This window comes from Hypanus sabinus, chromosome 9 (genome assembly GCF_030144855.1).
Source record: "Hypanus sabinus isolate sHypSab1 chromosome 9, sHypSab1.hap1, whole genome shotgun sequence".
Classification (NCBI taxonomy): Eukaryota; Metazoa; Chordata; class Chondrichthyes; order Myliobatiformes; family Dasyatidae; genus Hypanus; species Hypanus sabinus.
This window is the reverse complement of record NC_082714.1, coordinates 27050142-27068681: the sequence shown is the minus strand read 5'-3', so window position 1 is coordinate 27068681 and position 18540 is coordinate 27050142. Positions and strand designations below refer to the sequence as shown.

The window sequence follows — 18540 nt, the reverse complement described above, 5'->3', positions numbered from 1 at the left end:
TTAATGATCCAAGTACTGAATTTCCAATAAAAATGCATGGTTGCCAATAAAGCAAATGGTGAAGTTATACTGTTAGACTACCTGTTAGCAACAATACTAGGGTAATATGCTTTCTGGTTTTCATCTACCCTGGAGTCATTACGGCGTATAAAACGATCTTCTTCTCCAAAAGCACGGATGACACTGACACCAAGCAAAGTTTCACTGAAGTTTGTAAAAACGGGTGATCGGCTAGCTGATTCCAACCTCTTCAGCTGACGGGAGGTAGCAACATAGTATCTCTGGGGGAAAAAAAGGAATGTTACTGATTTGGAATCATCCAGTTTTTCCTTCAATGCAACAGTTGCTATTTCAACAAGGCACTGCAAAGGTCATTATACCAGAAAGCCCACATTCTACTGTAACATGTAATCTTGAATCACTTCCCCTCTCATATTTATTTAGTACTGAGCTATATGCACAACTCTTAGAGTTGCAAGACCTTTAGATTGCAATGGCCCAGATTTTGATAATGTTTGCCCTAAACCAATAATCCTACAAACACATTCCATAAAGGAGTCCTGTGAAGGAAAACAGAAAATCATTCAGGTCCTTGGCCTTGCCTCAAATTTCAACAGGGTCATAATGAATCTATCAGAATTCAGTTCTGTTAGGAAATACAAGCTGATCCTTCCTAACTATTGTGAAATTCAATAAACTTTCCTAATGGTAGCGTAGCGGTTAGCATAACGCTTTACAGTACAGGCAACCTGGGTTCAGTCCCCACCACTGCCTGCAAGGAGTTAGTATGTTCTCTCCATGACCATGTAGGCTTCCTCTGGGTGCTCCAGCTTCCTCCCACACTCTAAAGACATACCAGTTAGTAGACTAATTGGTCATTTAAATTGTCCCGTGATTAGGCCAGAATAAAGTCAGTTGATTATTGGGCAGCACAGCTCAGAAGGCCAGAAGTCCCTATATTACACTGTATCTCAATAAAAATATATATATTTTTTTAATTCCATTATAATCAGCATTTTAATTAAAAAGCTGGGGAGCATCATCTGAATGATGGTCTGATCCTACCAGTCTGCAATATGGTCACCAAATCCAGAGGGCAAAATTTTTTAAACAGAGGTACCAAGCCTCGACTTAATACCTTCACGCTCCTCGTGTATTTCCACATGCAGAATTAAGAATAAGGAAGTACATAATTTAAGAATTAGGAAGCTTGGCATTTCCATAAAAGTGCACTTGAATGCTGAATCCAAAACTTCCCGAGGAGCAAACCAGCAATTTCCCACCCGCACTGTGAAGAAATCCTAATCAAGTCTGATAGATGAGCAATAACTTTTAGCAATCCTTCAGCAGTTGCTGCATGCAGCTGCATACCCAAAAAGTGAGGAATCATATGTATCAAGTTAATTGATGTGTATCAATTGTTTAATTATTTAAACATATAAAACAAAAGAAAATCTGTAAGGTATACTTAATATTTACAATTGTGTGATTTATTCAGCAATCAAACAAATTACCCAACAATGTGAATCACAATTGTGGTAGTAGCCGTGATTATTTTAATCGGACTTTGCACTGAAACTACAGGCGGAAAATGGACCTTCACTCTGTCTGTCGCAGCAGGATCCCCCCGTGGCTACCCATTTCAATTCAACCTCCCATTGCCTTTCTGAAATGTCTACCCATGGCCTCCAATACTGCCATGATGAGTGCAAACTCAGGCTAGAAAAGCAACAGCTTATATACCATCTGGGTAGCATCTAACCTGATGATATGAACATCGATTCCTCTAACTTACGGTAATTTGCCATCCAGCTCTCTTTTCCCAGTCGCAAATGCGGTCAACTTCTCATCCTTAATCATCTCCTCTTCTACTCATCACCTCCCCTTGGTTCCCCTCGCTTATTTCTTCCAAAGTCTTCTGACCTCACCTATTAGATACCACCCTTTATTACTTTTACCTGTCCACTCCCACTTCATAGCACCCCCCCCACCATCACTGGTCTCAAATATCACCTGCCAGCTTGTACTCCTTCCTCTTCCCCCACCACCTTATTCTGACTTCTGCCTCCTTCCTTTCCAGTGCTGACAAATGGCCTCAGTCGGCTGTTTATTGCCCTCCATAGATGCTGCCTGACTTGCTGAGTTTATTTTATTCTTTTTAGAGATACATCACGACAACAGGCCCTTCTGGCCCAGTACGCCTGCACCACCCAATTACACCCATGTGACCAATTAACCTACTAATCCCTATGAGAGAGGAAACTGGACCACCCAGAGGAAGCCCATCTGGTCACAGGGAGAATATCCTTACAGACAACGGCGGAATTAAGCCCAAGTCATTGAGCCCAAGGGATAGAGAGGGGAAAAAAGGGGAGGAGAAGTGGCATTACTGGTCAGGATACTATTACAGCTACAGAAAGGGTGGATTATGTAGCAGGATCCTCTTTTCAGTCAGTATGGGTAGGTCAAGAACAGGAAGGAAGCAGTTACTCTATTGGGAGTATTCTATAGGCCCCCTGGTAGCAGCAAAGCAGATTGGAAGGCAGATTTTGGAAAGGTGCAAATACAACAGGGTTGTTATCATGGGTGACTTTAACTTCCCCAATATTGATTGGCACCTAATTAGTTCCAATGGTTTAGACGAAACAGAGTTTGTCAAGTGTATCCAGGTTGGATTCCTGTCACAGTATGTTGACAGGCTGACTAGGGGGAATGCCATACTAGATCTAATATTAGGTAATGAACCGGGTCAGGTCACAGATCTCTCAGTGGGTGAGCATCTGAGGGACAGTGACCACCGCTCCCTGGCCTTTAACATTATCATGAAAAAGAATTAGATAAGACAGGAAAATTTTTAATTGGGAAGGGCAAATTATGAGGCTATAAGGCTAGAACTTGTGGGTGTGAACTGGGATGATGCTTTTGCAGGGAAATGTACCATGGACATGTGGTCGATGTTTAGGGATCTCTTGCAGGATGTTAGGGATAAATTTGTCCTGGTGAGGAAGATAAAGAAAAACCCCAAGGAATTCTTCAATTATGTGAAGAACAAAAGGTTGACAGGAGTGAAGATAGGATGAATTAGAGATAAAGGTGGGAAGATGTGCCTGGAGGCTGTGGAAGTGAGCGAGGTCCTCAATGAATACTTCTCTTCGGTATTCACCAATGAGAGGGAACTTGATGACGGTGAGGACAATATGAGTGAGGTTGGTGTCCTGGAGCATGGTGATATTAAGGGAGGAGAGGTGTTGGAGTTGTTAAAATACATTAGGACAGATAAGTCCCCGGGGCCTACCGGAATATTCCCCAGGCTGCTCCACGAGGCGAGGGAAGAGATTGCTGAGCCTCTGGCTAGGATCTTTTTGTCCTTGTTGTCCACGGAAATGGTACCAGAGGATTGGAGGGAGGCGACTGTTGTCCCCTTGTTCAAAAAAGGTAGTAGGGATAGTCCAGGTAATTATAGACCAGTGATCCTTACGTCTGTGGTGGGAAAGCTGTTGGAAAAGATTCTTAGAGATAGGATCTATGGGCATTTAGAGAATTATGGTCTGATAAGGGACAGTCAGCATAGCTTTGTAAAGGACAGGTCGAGTCTAACAAGCCTGGTAGAGTTCTTTGAGGAGGTAACCAGCCATATAGATGAGGGTAGTGCAGTAGATGTGATCTACATGGATTTTAGTAAGGCATCTGACAAGGTACCACACGGTAGGCTTATTTGAAAAGTCAGAAGGCATGGAATCCAGGGAAGTTTAGCCAGGTGGATTCAGAATTGGCGTGCCTGCAGAAAGCATAGGGTCGTGGTGGAGGGAGTACATTCGAATTGGAGGGTTGTGACTAGTGGTGTCCCACAAGGATCAGTTCTGGGACCTCTACTTTAAATGATTTTTATCAACAACCTGGATGTGGGGGTGGAAGGGTGGGTTAGCAAATTTGTTGGTGGTGTTGTAGATAGTGTAGAAGATTGTCTAAGATTGCAGTGAGACATTGATAGGATGCAGAAGTGGGCTGAGAAGTGGCAGATGGAGTTCAACCCAGAGAAATGGGAAGTGGTACACTTTGGAAGGACAAACTCCAAGACAGAGTACAAAGTAAATGGCAAGATACTTGGAAGTGTGGAAAAGCAGAGGGATCTGGGGGTACATGTCCACAGATCCCTGAAAGTTGCCTCACAGGTAGATAGGGTACTTAAGAAAGCTTATGGAGTATTAGCTTTCATAAGTCGTGGGATAGAGTTTAAGAGTTGCGGGGTAATGATGCAGCTCTATAAAACTCTGGGTAGGCCACACTTGAAGTACTGTGTCCAGTACTGGTTACCTCACTATAGGACTGATGTGGAAGCATTGGAAAGGGTACAGAGGAGATTTACCAGGATGCTGCCTGGTTTAGAGAGTATGCATTATAATCAGAGATTAAAGGAGCTAGGGCTTTACTCTCTGGAAAGAAGGAGGATGAGAGGAGACATGACAGAGGTATACAAGATATTAAGAGGAATAGATAGGATGGATAGCCAGCACCTCTTCCCCAGGGCACCACTGCTCAATACAAGAGGACATGGCTTTAAGGTAAGAGGAGGAAAGTTCAAGGGAGATGTTAGAGGAAGGTTTTTTTTTACTCAGAGAGTGGTTGGTGCGTGGAATGCACTGCCTGAGTCAGTGGTGCAGGCAGATACACTAGTGAAATTTAAGAGACTACTAGACAGGTATATGGAGGAATTTAAGGTGGAGGGTTATATGGGAGGCAGGGTTTAAGGGTCAGCACAACATTGTGGGCCGAATGGCTTGTACAGTGCTGTATTGTTCTTTGTTCATTGGTACTGTAATAGCCTTAATGTTTCCATGCCACCCTCTAGCACTTTGTGTGGGTTGCTCAGTTCCTCCAGCAGCTTCTATGGGTTTCTCAAGAATTCCAGCATCTGCAGAATCTTGTTTTGGAGATAATGAGATTAATAAATTAGGGAACACAATTTGGAGCTACAGAGCCATTTAAGGGGTGTTTTGGAAACTGATAAACCAAAACACTGTCCTTGAGAGAAAACTGTTTACACATAAACTCCAATTATTAATCAAATATCATTGATTAAAAACCCAGGCTGCTGGGTTCAGCATGGGAGATCACTGGGAATTGACAAGCAATCACTTCTACTGATAATAGTGCAACCATAATCTATTAACAAAGATTATTTATTAACAAAATAAACTTACAGCTGTTATAAGCTCATTTTTTTTGAAAACCCTACAGAAAAATTAACTTTGTTGTTGTTAGCCTGAAACTCCAGCTCTTGACACACATTATTTTTACAAGTCAACCTTCTATAATGCAAGGTTTCTTAGGAATGCAACAATCACGTTACAGCACAACTCCATGTACCATTTAAAGATGGAAAACACTGAACAATGAGTTGCAAAGATCAACACTGTAATAAACCATTGATACAGACCTGCACAAAAAAGTAGAGAAGTCCCAGGGGAGGGATAATCACTGCAGCTAATGGTGTGGCTACCAAAATCACCACACAAGAAGTGAGAACATTGAAGAGCGATCCCAAGAACATTTTAATCACCATTGGAAGCACTGTGTCTATTGTATCAACATCTTTGGAGAAGCGGTTTACCAAGTTACCACTTGGAGTCTGTTCAAAAAAGCTCATTGGTGACTTCAGCACATCATACAACACGTTAACATGGAGACGACGGGAAGCCGATATTCCTCCAACACTCATCATCAATGAGGAAAAGAGCACAAAAACACCTGCAAAAGTACGAAAGTTAATTTACGGCAGAACCAGGAAAGAAGCCAGTCCAACATCTTAAAACTCAGACTACTTGCCAAGGCCTTTCAGAGGTACAAGGAAGCAAGTGGATCCAACCAAAAGAAACACAAGGAACAATCGCTCAATTTTACGACAACAGGGAGATGAAAAAGTGGCAAAACATTCAAGCACAAGGTCTAAGCAGTTGAAAAGTGAGCCATGCAGAACTCAGTACTGAATGTAAAAAGCTGTAAGATATACAACTCAGTGGCTACTTTATTAGGTACACCTGTTCACTTATGCAAATATCTAATTACCCAATCATGAGGCAGCAACACAATGCATAAAAGCATTCAGATATGGTCAAGAGATTCAGTTGTTATTCAGACCCAACATTAGAATGGGGAAGAAATGCAACCTCAGTGACATTCACAGTGGAATAATTGTTTGTGTCAAGACAGAGAGGTTTGAGTATCTCAGAAACTGCTGGACTCCTGGGATTTTCATACACAACAATAATAGATAGGGTCTGATTAGGAGTAGTCTGCATGGATTTGTGCGTGGAAGGTCATGTTTGACAAATCTTATTGAATTTTTTGAAGTGGTTACGAGGAAAGTTGACAAGGGTAAAGCAGTGGATGTTGTCTATATGGACTTCAGTAAGGCCTTTGACAAGGTTCCACATGGAAGTTTAGTCAGGAAGGTTCAATTGTTAGGTATTAATATTGAGGTAGTAAAATGGATTCAACAGTGGCTAGAAGGGAGATGCCAGAGAGTAGTGGTGGATAACAGCTTGTCAGGTTGGAGGCCGGTGACCAGTGGTGTGCCTCAGAGATCTATATTGGGTTCAATGTTGTTTGTCATATACAGTAATGATCTGGATGATGGGGTGGTAAATTGGATTAGTAAGTATGCAGATGATACTAAGGTAGGAGGTGTTGTGGATAATGAAGTAGGTTTTCAAAGATTGCAGAGAGCTTTAGGCCAGTTAGAAGAATGGGCTGAACGATGGCAGATGGAGCTTCATTGCTGATAAGTGTGAGGTACTACATTTTGGTAGGAATAATCCAAATAGGACATACATGGTAAATGGTAGGGCATTGAAGAATGCAGTAGAACAAAGTGATCTAGGAATAATGGTGCATAGTTCCCTGAAGGTGGAATCTCGTGGATAGGGTGGTAAAGAAAGCTTTTGGTACGCTGGCCTTTATAAATCGGAGCATTGAGTATAGGAGTGGGGATGTAATGTTAAAATTGTACAAGGCATTGGTAAGGCCAAATATGGAGTATTGTGTACAGTTCTGGTCACCGAATTATAGGAAAGATGTCAACAAAATAGAGAGAGTACAGAGAAGATGTACTAGAATGTCACCTGGGTTTCAGCACCTAAGTTACAGGGAAAGGTTGAACAAGTTAGGTCTTTATTCTTTGGAGCGTAGAAGGTTGAAGGGGGACTTGATAGAGGTATTTAAGATTATGAGGGGGATAAATAGAGTTGACGTGGATAGGCTTTTTCGATTGAGAGTAGGGGAGATTCAAACAAGAGGATATAGTTTGAGAGTTAGGGGCAAAAGTTTAAGGGTAACACGAGGGGGAATTTCTTTACTCAGAGAGTAGTAGCTGTGTGGAATGAGCTTCCAGTAGAAGTGGTAGAGGCAGATTCGGTATTGTCATTTAAAGTAAAATTGGATAGGTATATGGATAGGAAAGGAATGGAGGGTTACGGGCTGAGTGCGGGCTAGTGGGACTAGGCGAGTGTAAGCGTCGGCAAGGACTAGAAGGGCAGAGATGGCCTGTTTCTGTGCTGTAATTGTTATATGGTTATATAACAGTCTCTAGAATTAACAGAGAATGGTGTAAAAAAAACATAAAAGATCCAGTGAACAGCAGTTTATAGGCCAAAAATGCCTTGTTAATGAGAGAGGCCAGATTGGTTCAAGCTGACAGGATGGCACAGTAACTCAAATATCCATGTGTTGCAACAGTGGTGTGCAGAAGAGCATCTCTGACCACACAACATGTAAAACGTTGAAGTGGATAGCAGCAAAAGACCATGAACATACATACACTCACTGGCCACTTTATTAGGTACAAGAGGTTCCTAATAAGGTGGCCACTGAGTGGAAACCTATTGTAGACTAAAACAATGGAGAATTGTGAATCCAAAGCATTGAGGCGAAGAAGGTCATAGCCAAAAGCAAGGAGAAAGATGAAAAGAACTTAGTGCTGAATAGGATATCAGAGATCTCGGGCTAGCTTAAGTTTCTCAAGGATGATTTCAAAAGAGGCCATCGGGCAGAAAAGTGGAAGAGATAAAGATAAAGATGATAAAGACATGAACAATTTTAAATGGAAAAGATGGAGAGAAATAAGCTTATTTGGGTGGTCTGACAAATAATAATGTTAAGGAAATGAAAGCAGCTGGTAATGAATGACAAGGGCAAAAAGATCAAATGTAGCATTGCATTTGGTAAAAGCTTTGACACTTCGGAAATAATGGTACAAAGTAACCTGGGCCAAAGTGTAGTCAGTCTAAATAAGGGATGTAACAAAGGCAACAGAACTCACTGGGTGACAAAGAAATCCAGAAAATACTCATTAGTATTCAGACAATGAAGTGAGTCGAGACAAGAGCTTTAAGAGTCTATAGTAAAGTTGTCTTGACAAAACAAAGTGGTCACCTTTATCCCTCAAAATGATTATAGGCATTTTTGTTAGAGTTGGGATGGCCTACCCAAATTTGCTGATGTTTCCTACTCAAAGCATGGCTAAGCCATCTCTTTACAAATAAGTTCACTCCCCTTGAACTTAGGGCATAAACACTGGACTAATAGTGAAAAGAAAACTGATTGCAAGTTGGAGGTTTTTCTATCAAAAAGAACATCGAGAAACTGATATTGACAATTTCAATGAGCAAACGAAAGGTCGAGTAGTTGGCAACTTGAAAGAGTTGCAGTGACTAGCCAGAATAGATTAAAAGTTAAAATATATGTTTTTAAATAGCATACATTCTACAATGTAATACAATTTTGCATGATACATTTAGAACAAACACTATTAAAATGTTCGCAACAAGATAAAAAAATCTATTCATTATCATTTCTGTACTAGTGAGGTACTTAGAGTTTAACTGTAAACTAAACCTGACCACTTTGTTACAAAATAAATTCCCTTAAAGGGGCATTTATAAATAAAATCCATACCTTAGAAGTAACAATTTATCAAATATCTATTTACAAAGGTTGCAATAATGCCCTTTACTTACAATGGATAATAAATATCAAAACTTTCAGAACTAATGACTTTTCTCAGCTGCCTTCATATCATCACAATTCAAAGATACATTACAAACCTTGAGCTGTTCCAAGTGCACCATATACTCCCAATCTGAGTGTGGTATGCAGTTGTGTCCCATTAACAACTGGATCATCTGTCCATAAGCTCAACCAGTAGTTAGACAATAAGGATGCTACATGTTGGCAGATGTAGAATAATACAATCCAGAAAGAGGCGCAGACTCCAATTGCTTTTAAATAGGTCCAGAAAACGCTGAATTTGACCTGAGTTTTAAATAAGCATAATCAACACATAGTACAAAATAAGAGACAGCCATTATTTCCAATCTAACTTCTATTAGCAAAGTTCACATACCCATGAGTTGCTCTTTTGTTGCTGTCACTACTGCTAATTTAAATGATCGTGGCCCAGCACAGAGTCCAAGGCATCCTTCTTATTATAGCTTGCCAGCCTGACAAAAGATCCATTTAGCCCTACCCCCACCACATTACCCAGCATCTCTGGTAATATGCTATTCTCAAACCCATGAGGTATCGTACATGGCTACCTCTGTAGCACCTTACTGAAGGTCTTCTGAAACAAATAACTTATCCATAGGTTCCCCTTTTCCCTACCCTAGTTACATTTCCAAAAAGAATAATTTCCCTTTTGTAAAATCATGGTGTCTCTGTCAAACCATAGTAATCGATTTTATTTTATTGTCATTTCTTTAGTTATGGATTCAATTTGGAGTCAACACTATTCCAAGAGACTAAATGTTTCCTTTCAGTGTATGATAGTGGCTAGAAAATTGAGACTCCATGTTTCATATAATCATTAGGTTTAAAAAAGCTGTCTAAAAACCAAGCCTTAATGCCTTATTAAAACTCCAAGGGGTAAGAATGTGTTCATGGTCATATACAGTAAACCCACATGTATTAGTTCATAGACACCACAGTCATCCCTTGAAATTCATTGTCCTTTAAAGACAATGAAACAAACAACTTGCCCATGATTTGAATGAGGCATTATCATCATCCAACTTTTAAAGTTGTCACACCCCTTATCATTGATTATTATTTCCAATACATCACATTTTCTTCCTTAATACCAACATTCAGTAAGAACATGTTGCATTTGAGAAAGCCGGGCGGGGGGGGGGGGGGGGGGGGGGGGGGCGATAAAAGCATTCCAAGTGCTCATTATCATTTCTGCTTAATTTCCCCTCCGCATCTTCTTCGGGTTCAAGATGTTGATTCCTCAACATCTATGAGTCTACAATTTCCTTGTTCTGAACCCTCACCATATCTACCTTGTTTCACAGGGACCTGATGCTGATTTACTATTTAAATGTCCATTTGCATCTCGGTCTAGCAAGCTTGGCCCTGCCCAATTTAGAACTGATCTTCATCCTTTTATATAACGATGTAAACCCAAGAGAATTTTAATTGCTGATCCCCAACTTCAACGTTTTCCACTTGCCCAGATATCTGCCCCAAAAATCAAGCCTAGTGGACCATGATGCACCCACAAACATATATTACACACAGCACAAAAAACAAAAACAAACCACAAATAAGTTAATAAAATATAATTCAAAGTGGATTTAGCACAGGTGAACAGTAAGCAACTCGCTGTCCTAGTGACGACACCTTGGTGGCAGCAAGGTCTCTCAGCCTGGAGAAAGATGCCATTAATGTAAATTTGTACGTTCAGAGAAAATAATAAAAACTTGCAAAAAAACCAATAATCAGAACAAAATATGCAGGACAAAAAAATTATAGCCTACATGCTAATACTTGCCAAGATTGTATGCAAGCAACAATAGACCGGGTATTTATACCATAATGCGCACAGATTTATGCTATGTCCACATATTGTTCACAAATCCTATTTGTGAGCACCAACTTGCCACTTCACATTATTTAAGTTAGGTGGTCACCAGATTCATCATTAATTATTTTGTAACAAATTGGTAGAGTAAGAAAGAAAAGGTACATAGTACAAGTATGACAGGATTGGGATAAGTACATCTTTGGAAGATACAAGGACAATCAAAGCAAACAAAAACATCAACTTGAGTATAAAAGCCGCAAGATTTATTAGCCCCAAATGTCCGTCTAAATGTGACTCTATTCCAGTATTCACCTATTTAATTAAAGCTGAGGTCCCAAATTTCAAATGAATACCACATGCAGGATATCTGAGCTATACTGATGGATTCCTCATGAGAGTCTAACAGAAAAGAGTAAACTTCCTTAGATTCCTGGACTTAGGCTAGACAATGTGTGTCTGTCAGATTAATCAAGTGGAAGCCCATAAGGGCAACTGAGTTAAAGTTGGAAGTTGTGGCCGAGAGAGTAGCAGCAAGTCCTATATATGTTAATTCCCTTTTCAGCTGATGTTTTTTTTTTGTTTTTACATGTGCAACTCTGTGTTTTTTTAAAATAAATAATGATCATGATTTTGAGCATTACATCTGGTGAAGACATTTACAAGTATTCAATTTAAACAATACTTTTGACAGCCAGCAAATGTGGAAGACCAACTTTACTAGCCCACAAGAAAGAAATTCTACAGAGGTTGTATTGAGAGCATCCTGAGCAGCTGCATCACTGCCTGGTATGGAAATTGCATCATCTCGGATCGCAAGACCCTGCAGCAGATAGTGAAGTCAGCTGAGAAGACGATCAGGGTCTCTCTTCCTGCCATTACAGACATTTACATTAATACTACACGCTGCACCCGCAAGGCAAACAGCATTATGAAGGACCCCACGCACCCCTCATACAAACTTTTCTCCCTCCTGCCATCTGGGAAAAGGCACCAGAGCATTCGGCCTCTCACAACCAGACTATGTAACAGTTTCTTTCTCCAAGCCATCAGACTCCACAATACCTAGAGCCTGGACTGACACCAACTTACTGCCCTCTACTGTGCCTACTGTCTTGTTTATTATTTATTGTAATGCCTGCATTGTTTTGTGCACTTTATGCAGTCCTGGGTAGGTCTGTAGTCTAGTGTAGTTTTTTTCCTGTGTTGTTTTCACGTAGTTCAGTGTAATTTTTGTACTGTTTCATGTAGTACCATGGTCCTGAAAAATGTCTCGTTTTTACTGTGTACTGTACCAGCAGTTATGGTCGAAATGACAATAAAAAGTGACTCGACTTAAAAGAGGAGTTAGACATCCTTTTATGCCATGAGATGCTTTGCCTTGCCTGAGGTTCCTCTTACAAGTTCAGAACCAGTTTCACAGCAGGCGTCTGCAGGGAAGATGGGTGCCACTTCAGGACAAGCAAATGGTGAGCTTTATCAGTGGAATATTTACCACAACTGATTATGTGAAGGTGTGCTAAAGTAGAAGGCTAAAACAGGTTGATTCACCAAACAGGACAGAGCTAGTGAAGGACAGATGAATGAGTGACTAAAGAGCTGGCGGAGGATGAAGAACTTAGATCATCAGAATCACTTCTGGGGCAGGTGAAGTTTGCACAAGGAGAATATGTTGCACATTAACTGGAAGTGAACAAATATTGTTGCAAGGACGTTTGCTTGAGCTGCTTAAGAGGATTTAAACTAATTTGGCCAAGGAAAAGGAAGCACAGTTGCAGTGCAACAGATGGGGAGACCAACTCAAATGTAGAGGATAAACCATGCACGTTCAGTGAGCAGAGGAAACAAAGGTGGGCTAGGGAGCATGAAGAGGATAGCAGGCTCAACTACGTGTATTTTAATACAAAGAGCCTCCCAGGGAAGTCCATCAAGCTTAGAGCATGGATTAGCACTTATAATTATGACACTAGAGCAATCACTGATGTGGTTGAGGGAAGGGCAGATTTACAGTGTCTTCGTACTCATGCTTGATTGGAGTAATCCACTCCCTGCATGCAGCTACTCCAGCTATAAGATAGAAACATTTCCTTACCCTACCAGTCAGAGCTTTATCAGCTTCTGCTAGTTTCACAACAGCTTTTTTTCTTTCTTCTTTTCCAGAGTTGTCCATTTTTGGTGAATTTTGCTGCTCAGAATGTGTTGCTATCTGATCATTAGACCCAGAGGCGGACTTGTTCTTGCCAAGAGCACTGGAAGAGAAAGAAACAATTCTACAATTAAACACTCGTGGTCATATCTCATAGAACAAATAATAAAGGATTTTATTGCATTTATGGAATACAATGCCAATTAATCTGTGATTATGAGTCAACATGTTACATTGCTGAACAGAATTGCAACATCACATGCAAAGTTTTGCATACCATAGTTGGTTAAAATTTATTGAAAACTCATTGAACGGTTTTTTCCCCTCAACTCTCTACTAATCCTTCTACCAACTCACTTAAGTCATTGTGTTTTGACTATTTTCCTCTACTAGAAGGAACATGTGCATTTCCTTCTTAACTTCTCGAACATTAGACGCACACAAACACACAAAACTCTGGTCAGGCAGCATCCGTGGAAATGAATAGTTGATGTTTCAGGACAAGACTTTGGGACTTGAAAGAAAGGAGGAAAATGCCAGAATAAAAAGATGGGGGAGGGCAAGGAGGATAGCTAACATGATAGATTAAGCCATATGGGTGGGAAAAATAAAGGGCTAGAGAGAAAGAAACCTAACAGGAGAGGAGAGTGGATGACAGGAGAAAGGGAAAGAGGAAGGGCACCAGGGGAGGTGATAGGTAGGCAAAAAGAGGTAAGAGGCCAGTGTGGAGGAAAAGAAGAAGATGGAGGACAAAAGGATTTTTTTTTTTAACCAGGAAGAGAAATCAATGTTCATGCCACAAGGTTGGTGTCTACCCAGAAATGTCATTAAGATGTTACTCTTCTACCTGGAGGATGTGGCACAAGAGGCAGCCATGGACCAACATGTAAGAACAGGAGTGGGATTCAGAATTAAAATGATTAATCACCGGAAAGTTCCACTTTTGGCTGATGGAGCAGATGGAGCGTAGCTGCTTGATAAAGTGGTCCCCCAATTTATGACAGGTCTTACCAATGTAGAGGAGGCTACACCAGGAGCGCCAGATACAATCTGCCCCTGCAGATTTGCAAATTAAGTGTTGCCTCACCTGGAAGGACTGTTTAGGGCCCTGAATGGAGATGAGGGAGGAGGTGAATGGACAGGTGTAGCTATTTGGCCACTTGCAGTGATAACCTATCCAAACTTCGCTTAAAAGTTGACATCGAGCCTACAGCACTTGTGCTGACAGCTTGGTATATCTGATAATAACTAACCAATGGTGAAGGACCATCAATGTGTGCTTTCTGCATGCAGAAAATAGATACCCCGACTATATCTGATCATTTGAGCAAGTGACTATGTTCATGGCTGCTCTTGACAATAATGGGTGGCACAGATGCCTCATGGTCAGGACAACGCTTTACAGTACCAGCAACGTATGTTCAATTCCCTTCGCTGCCTGTAAGTTATCTATACATTCTCCCTGTGACCATGTTGGTTTTCTCTGGGTGCTCTGGTTTCCTCCCACAGTCCAGCTGTTAGGTTAATTGGTCTTTGTAAATTGTCCCATCATTAGGCTAGGATTAAATCAGGATTAGCTGGGCAGCACGGCTTGAAGGACCAGAAATGCTTATTCCTTGCTGCATCTCAATAAATAAATGTGCTGGGATGGAGATTAGTGATGAGGGACAAATCGACAAGGAAATCATGGAGGGAGTGCTCCCTGCAGAAAATGGAGAATGAGGGGAGGGGGGAGAGAAGTAAAGATGTGTTTGCTGACAGGATCCATTTAGAGATAGTGGAAGTTGTGGAGAATGATGTGTTGGATACAAAAGATAAGGACAAGAGGAAATCTATCACTGTTAAGGCATTGGGAAGATAGGGTGAGCATGCAAGTCCAGAATCAATAGTGGAGGAAGGGAAATCCCGTTCTATGAAGGACAAGGACATCACTGAAAAGGGAATAGCAAATCCACGGGAGACAGGGTGGGAAGAGATACAGTATAGTTAAGATGGCCTTGAGAATCAGTAGGTTTACAAACAGTTTTGTCTCCAGAGATTGAGGCAGAGAGATCGAGAATGGGCAGTGGGGTGTCAGAAATGGACTGAGTAAATTTAAGGGCAGGATGGAAGTTCTCAAACATTATACATGTTAATTAAACCATCCACCAATTTAATTTGTTTAAAAAGAAGCATCCCAAACTAACCAGTCTCTTCATGATATTACCCTTACAGCTCTGCCAAATTTTACTCTGCACTCTCTAGTATTAACACAACCTTTCTGCTGTGTATTACCGGAGCTATACATAGGACTCTAACTATATGCCAGGGAATCAATGCCAAGAATGATTTTCAAATCTTCAGACAAAATAATAATTGAAAAAACCTAGAAATCGATTTCAAAAAGGCAAGATAACATCTGACCAAGATTTTAAAAGTAGCGTGAATGAAAAAAGGTGAACAACAGCAATAGAGTATATGGCTTCAAAATAGATTAGTGTATGAGCTGGCAAACAAGGGTCATGCAGCAAAATGGATGACAAACAGGCTTCAAAATAGAAACTGGAAAATGGGACAAATAAGATTGCAGAATGCATACCATTAAATTTCATTACAAAGGACAATACAATCTGCTGGAAGAACTCAGTGGGTTGAACAGCCTCTATTTGACTGGGGTGAGTGAAGGAAAAGGAAATCATCAATTCTTCAGGTCGAAATCCTTTATCAAGACCCGATGTCATTCTTGGCAATGATTTTTAAACTCATCTCTGGTTCCCTGGCATAATAGCTGTAGTATTATATACATTTCTGGTAGCACACCAGAGGAAGCTTGTGTTAGTACTTGAGAATGTATTGAAGATGTTGGCAGGATTGGAGAAGTATAATTAAGAAAGACCATGATCAGCTAAGTTCCTCCTGCAAGTTGATGCTCCAAATTCCAGCATCTGCATCTTGAGTCTTAATATAAAAGGTGAAATATCTTGCTAGAGGAATAAAAAAAATATTCCTTAGAAACTTAAGGCGAAACAGTTATTTTTTTTAAATCTCTAAAGGATCTATTAGTCCACAAGAAAAGAATAAAGTAACAAGTCAAAAAAAGCTGTAAAACTTATTTCTGGAAGAATTACCGTAGATTCCGGACTACAGAGCGCACCTGATTAAAAGCCGCACGCTCTAATTTTAGAAAGAAAATCAATTTTGTACTTGCACAGGCCACACCGGATTTTAAGCCGCAGGTGTCCCACATTGTAATATGAGATATTTACACAGAAAGATATTACACGTGAGGATTTTTTAAACTTTTAATTAAATCTGTATGGTAACATAAACAAATATATATTGCAAATGCTTTTTTTCAAACAGTGCCAGTAACACAGCTACTTTTAAATATACATACGTATTGGTAACACACAAATTACGTTGCTTATACTTTTTTACTGAACAGTGCACAAACAACATTCCAATATCTCCTAACGACTGGTAAAAAAATATATATATACTGCAGCCTACCAGGAAAAGTTATTGATCGCCTTCTTCATCTTCCTCCTGCGCACTAAAACCATCAAAGTCCTCTTCTTCAGTGTCCGAATTGAACAACCTCAGGATCTCGTCACTCACTTCAGTCTCTTCGTTGTCGCTCTCACTTGAGCGCACGCGGTCCTCTTCATCACGCAGTCCAGCCTTTCGAAACCCGTTGGTGATGGTGGATGTTGTGACACGGCTCCACGCATTTAGGATCCACTGGCAGACTTGAGTTAAAGATGCTCTTCGCATGCGTCCTGTTTTGGTAAAGGATTTCTTGCCGCTCGTCATCCAAGCCTCCCACTCAACGCGCAGCGCCACTTTAAATGCCCGGTTTACGCTGATGTCCAGTGGCTGCAAATACTTCGTGGTGCCCCCAAGAATCACAGCTGGAATTGAGTTTGTACTCTTGATGGCAGCTTTCACTGAATCTGTTATATGGGCCCTCATGCTGTCCATAATGAGCAATGCTTTTTTTCTGTGAAAAAATCCCCCTGGTTGTTTGGCGTAGCAATCTCTCAGCCAATCCTTCATTAGACTCTCCGTCATCCAACCTTTCTTATTGACTTTCACCATGATTTCTTTTGGGAATTTTTCCTTTGGCATCGTCAGCCGCTTAAAAATCACCATCGGTGGAAGCTTTAGTCCGGATGCTGTGCAGCTCAGAACACAAGTAAAATGCATTCTCTCATGGCCACTTGTTTTCAGTGTGATGGACGAGTCACCTTTTTTATTAACAGTCCGAGTGAGAGGCAGGTCAAACGTCAAAGGTACTTCATCCATATTTATATCATCTGGCCCAATGGAATTCTCTGCTATCTTTGTTTGAGTGAATGTGCAGAAGTTAGCAAGTTTTTCCTCGTGGTCGGGAGGGAGCTGCTGACACAGAGTCGTGCATACCCTGACAGACAGGCCTTTTCCTCTCATAAATCTAAAACACCACGATGACCCACCTCTAAAATCTTCGATTTTCACTTTGGTGGCGATTGCTTTAGCCTTCAGTCTGATCTGCACGATGGAAACACCGCGGCCGCCTGCTCTCTGTGTGTTAACACAGTCTTCAAGAAAGTTTTCAGGTTCGGGCCATCTGCTATGATTACCTCTGAAAGCTTTTGTCGTCTTTTTGCATTGACTCAGTTCTTCACGCTGGCGTTTCCACCGTCTCACCATCGATTCATTTATGCCAAGATTATGTGCAGCAGCTCGATCTCCTTCTTCAACCTCCAGATTGATCGCCTTTAACTTAAAAGCTGCATCATATGCTTTTCTTCGAGTGTTTTCCATGTTGATGAGGGTGAGTACAAATGACTGATTTACAATAATTTAATTGTGAAAGTGCGCTTGATTTATCGTACAATTTCAATTTCATTGGACCTCTGTGAACTACTCATCAATTTTATTGGTCTACTGTTACGAGGCAAAATGTTTTAGGCGGCATGAAAAAAAAACATGCATTAGCCGCACCGTAGTATAGGCCGCAGTGTTGCCGCAGTGTTCAAAGCGTGGGAAAAAAGTCGCGGCTTATAGTCCGGAATTTACGGTATACACAAAGGCAAATTAACAAAAACGAGAGAAAATATTCAAGAGTGGGAATAAGATGCAACTTCCTCACAGCACAAAACAACACCTTCAAGTGCAAGTTAATGAGATACACAAGGACAAAAAAGAATAGGCAGGTGCAATGAGATGCTAGTAGAAGTTTGTGTGGCGCATGTCCAACAGTGCAAGTTTGATGAGTCCAATAGCACAATGAAATCCTGTAAATTCTAATCAGATGCCCCGTTTACACTTCTTCACCATGCATGCTCCATTAGTGTTACATCTTCTGAAACTCTGATTTTATATGCATTTAAAAGAAAACATTCAATGTGCATTGTTTTCCAAGTTTCTGTGGAACTTGGAAAACAATGCACATTGAATGTTTTCTTTTAAATGCATATAAAATGCATAAAATTTCATACAATTAACATTTCATAACACTTCAATACATTTGAAATTAAGTTTGTGCTCAGTATTCATTGACAACTCAAAACTA

At 40.7% G+C, this 18540-nt stretch overlaps 1 protein-coding gene across 3 annotated transcripts in view; it reads right to left on the bottom strand.

Annotated features, from left to right (window-relative positions):
* abcc1 (ATP-binding cassette, sub-family C (CFTR/MRP), member 1) overlaps positions 1-18540 on the bottom strand; it is a 117025-nt gene that overhangs the window by 17374 nt on the left and 81111 nt on the right. For all 3 annotated transcript variants that reach the window (XM_059979371.1, XM_059979372.1, XM_059979373.1), the window contains 4 exons: positions 12951-13107; positions 9102-9309; positions 5438-5748; positions 82-281 (listed from right to left, as the gene is read on the bottom strand). In XM_059979371.1, coding sequence (XP_059835354.1) covers positions 82-281; positions 5438-5748; positions 9102-9309; positions 12951-13107 — 876 coding nt within the window. The remainder of the gene's footprint in view (positions 1-81; positions 282-5437; positions 5749-9101; positions 9310-12950; positions 13108-18540) is intronic.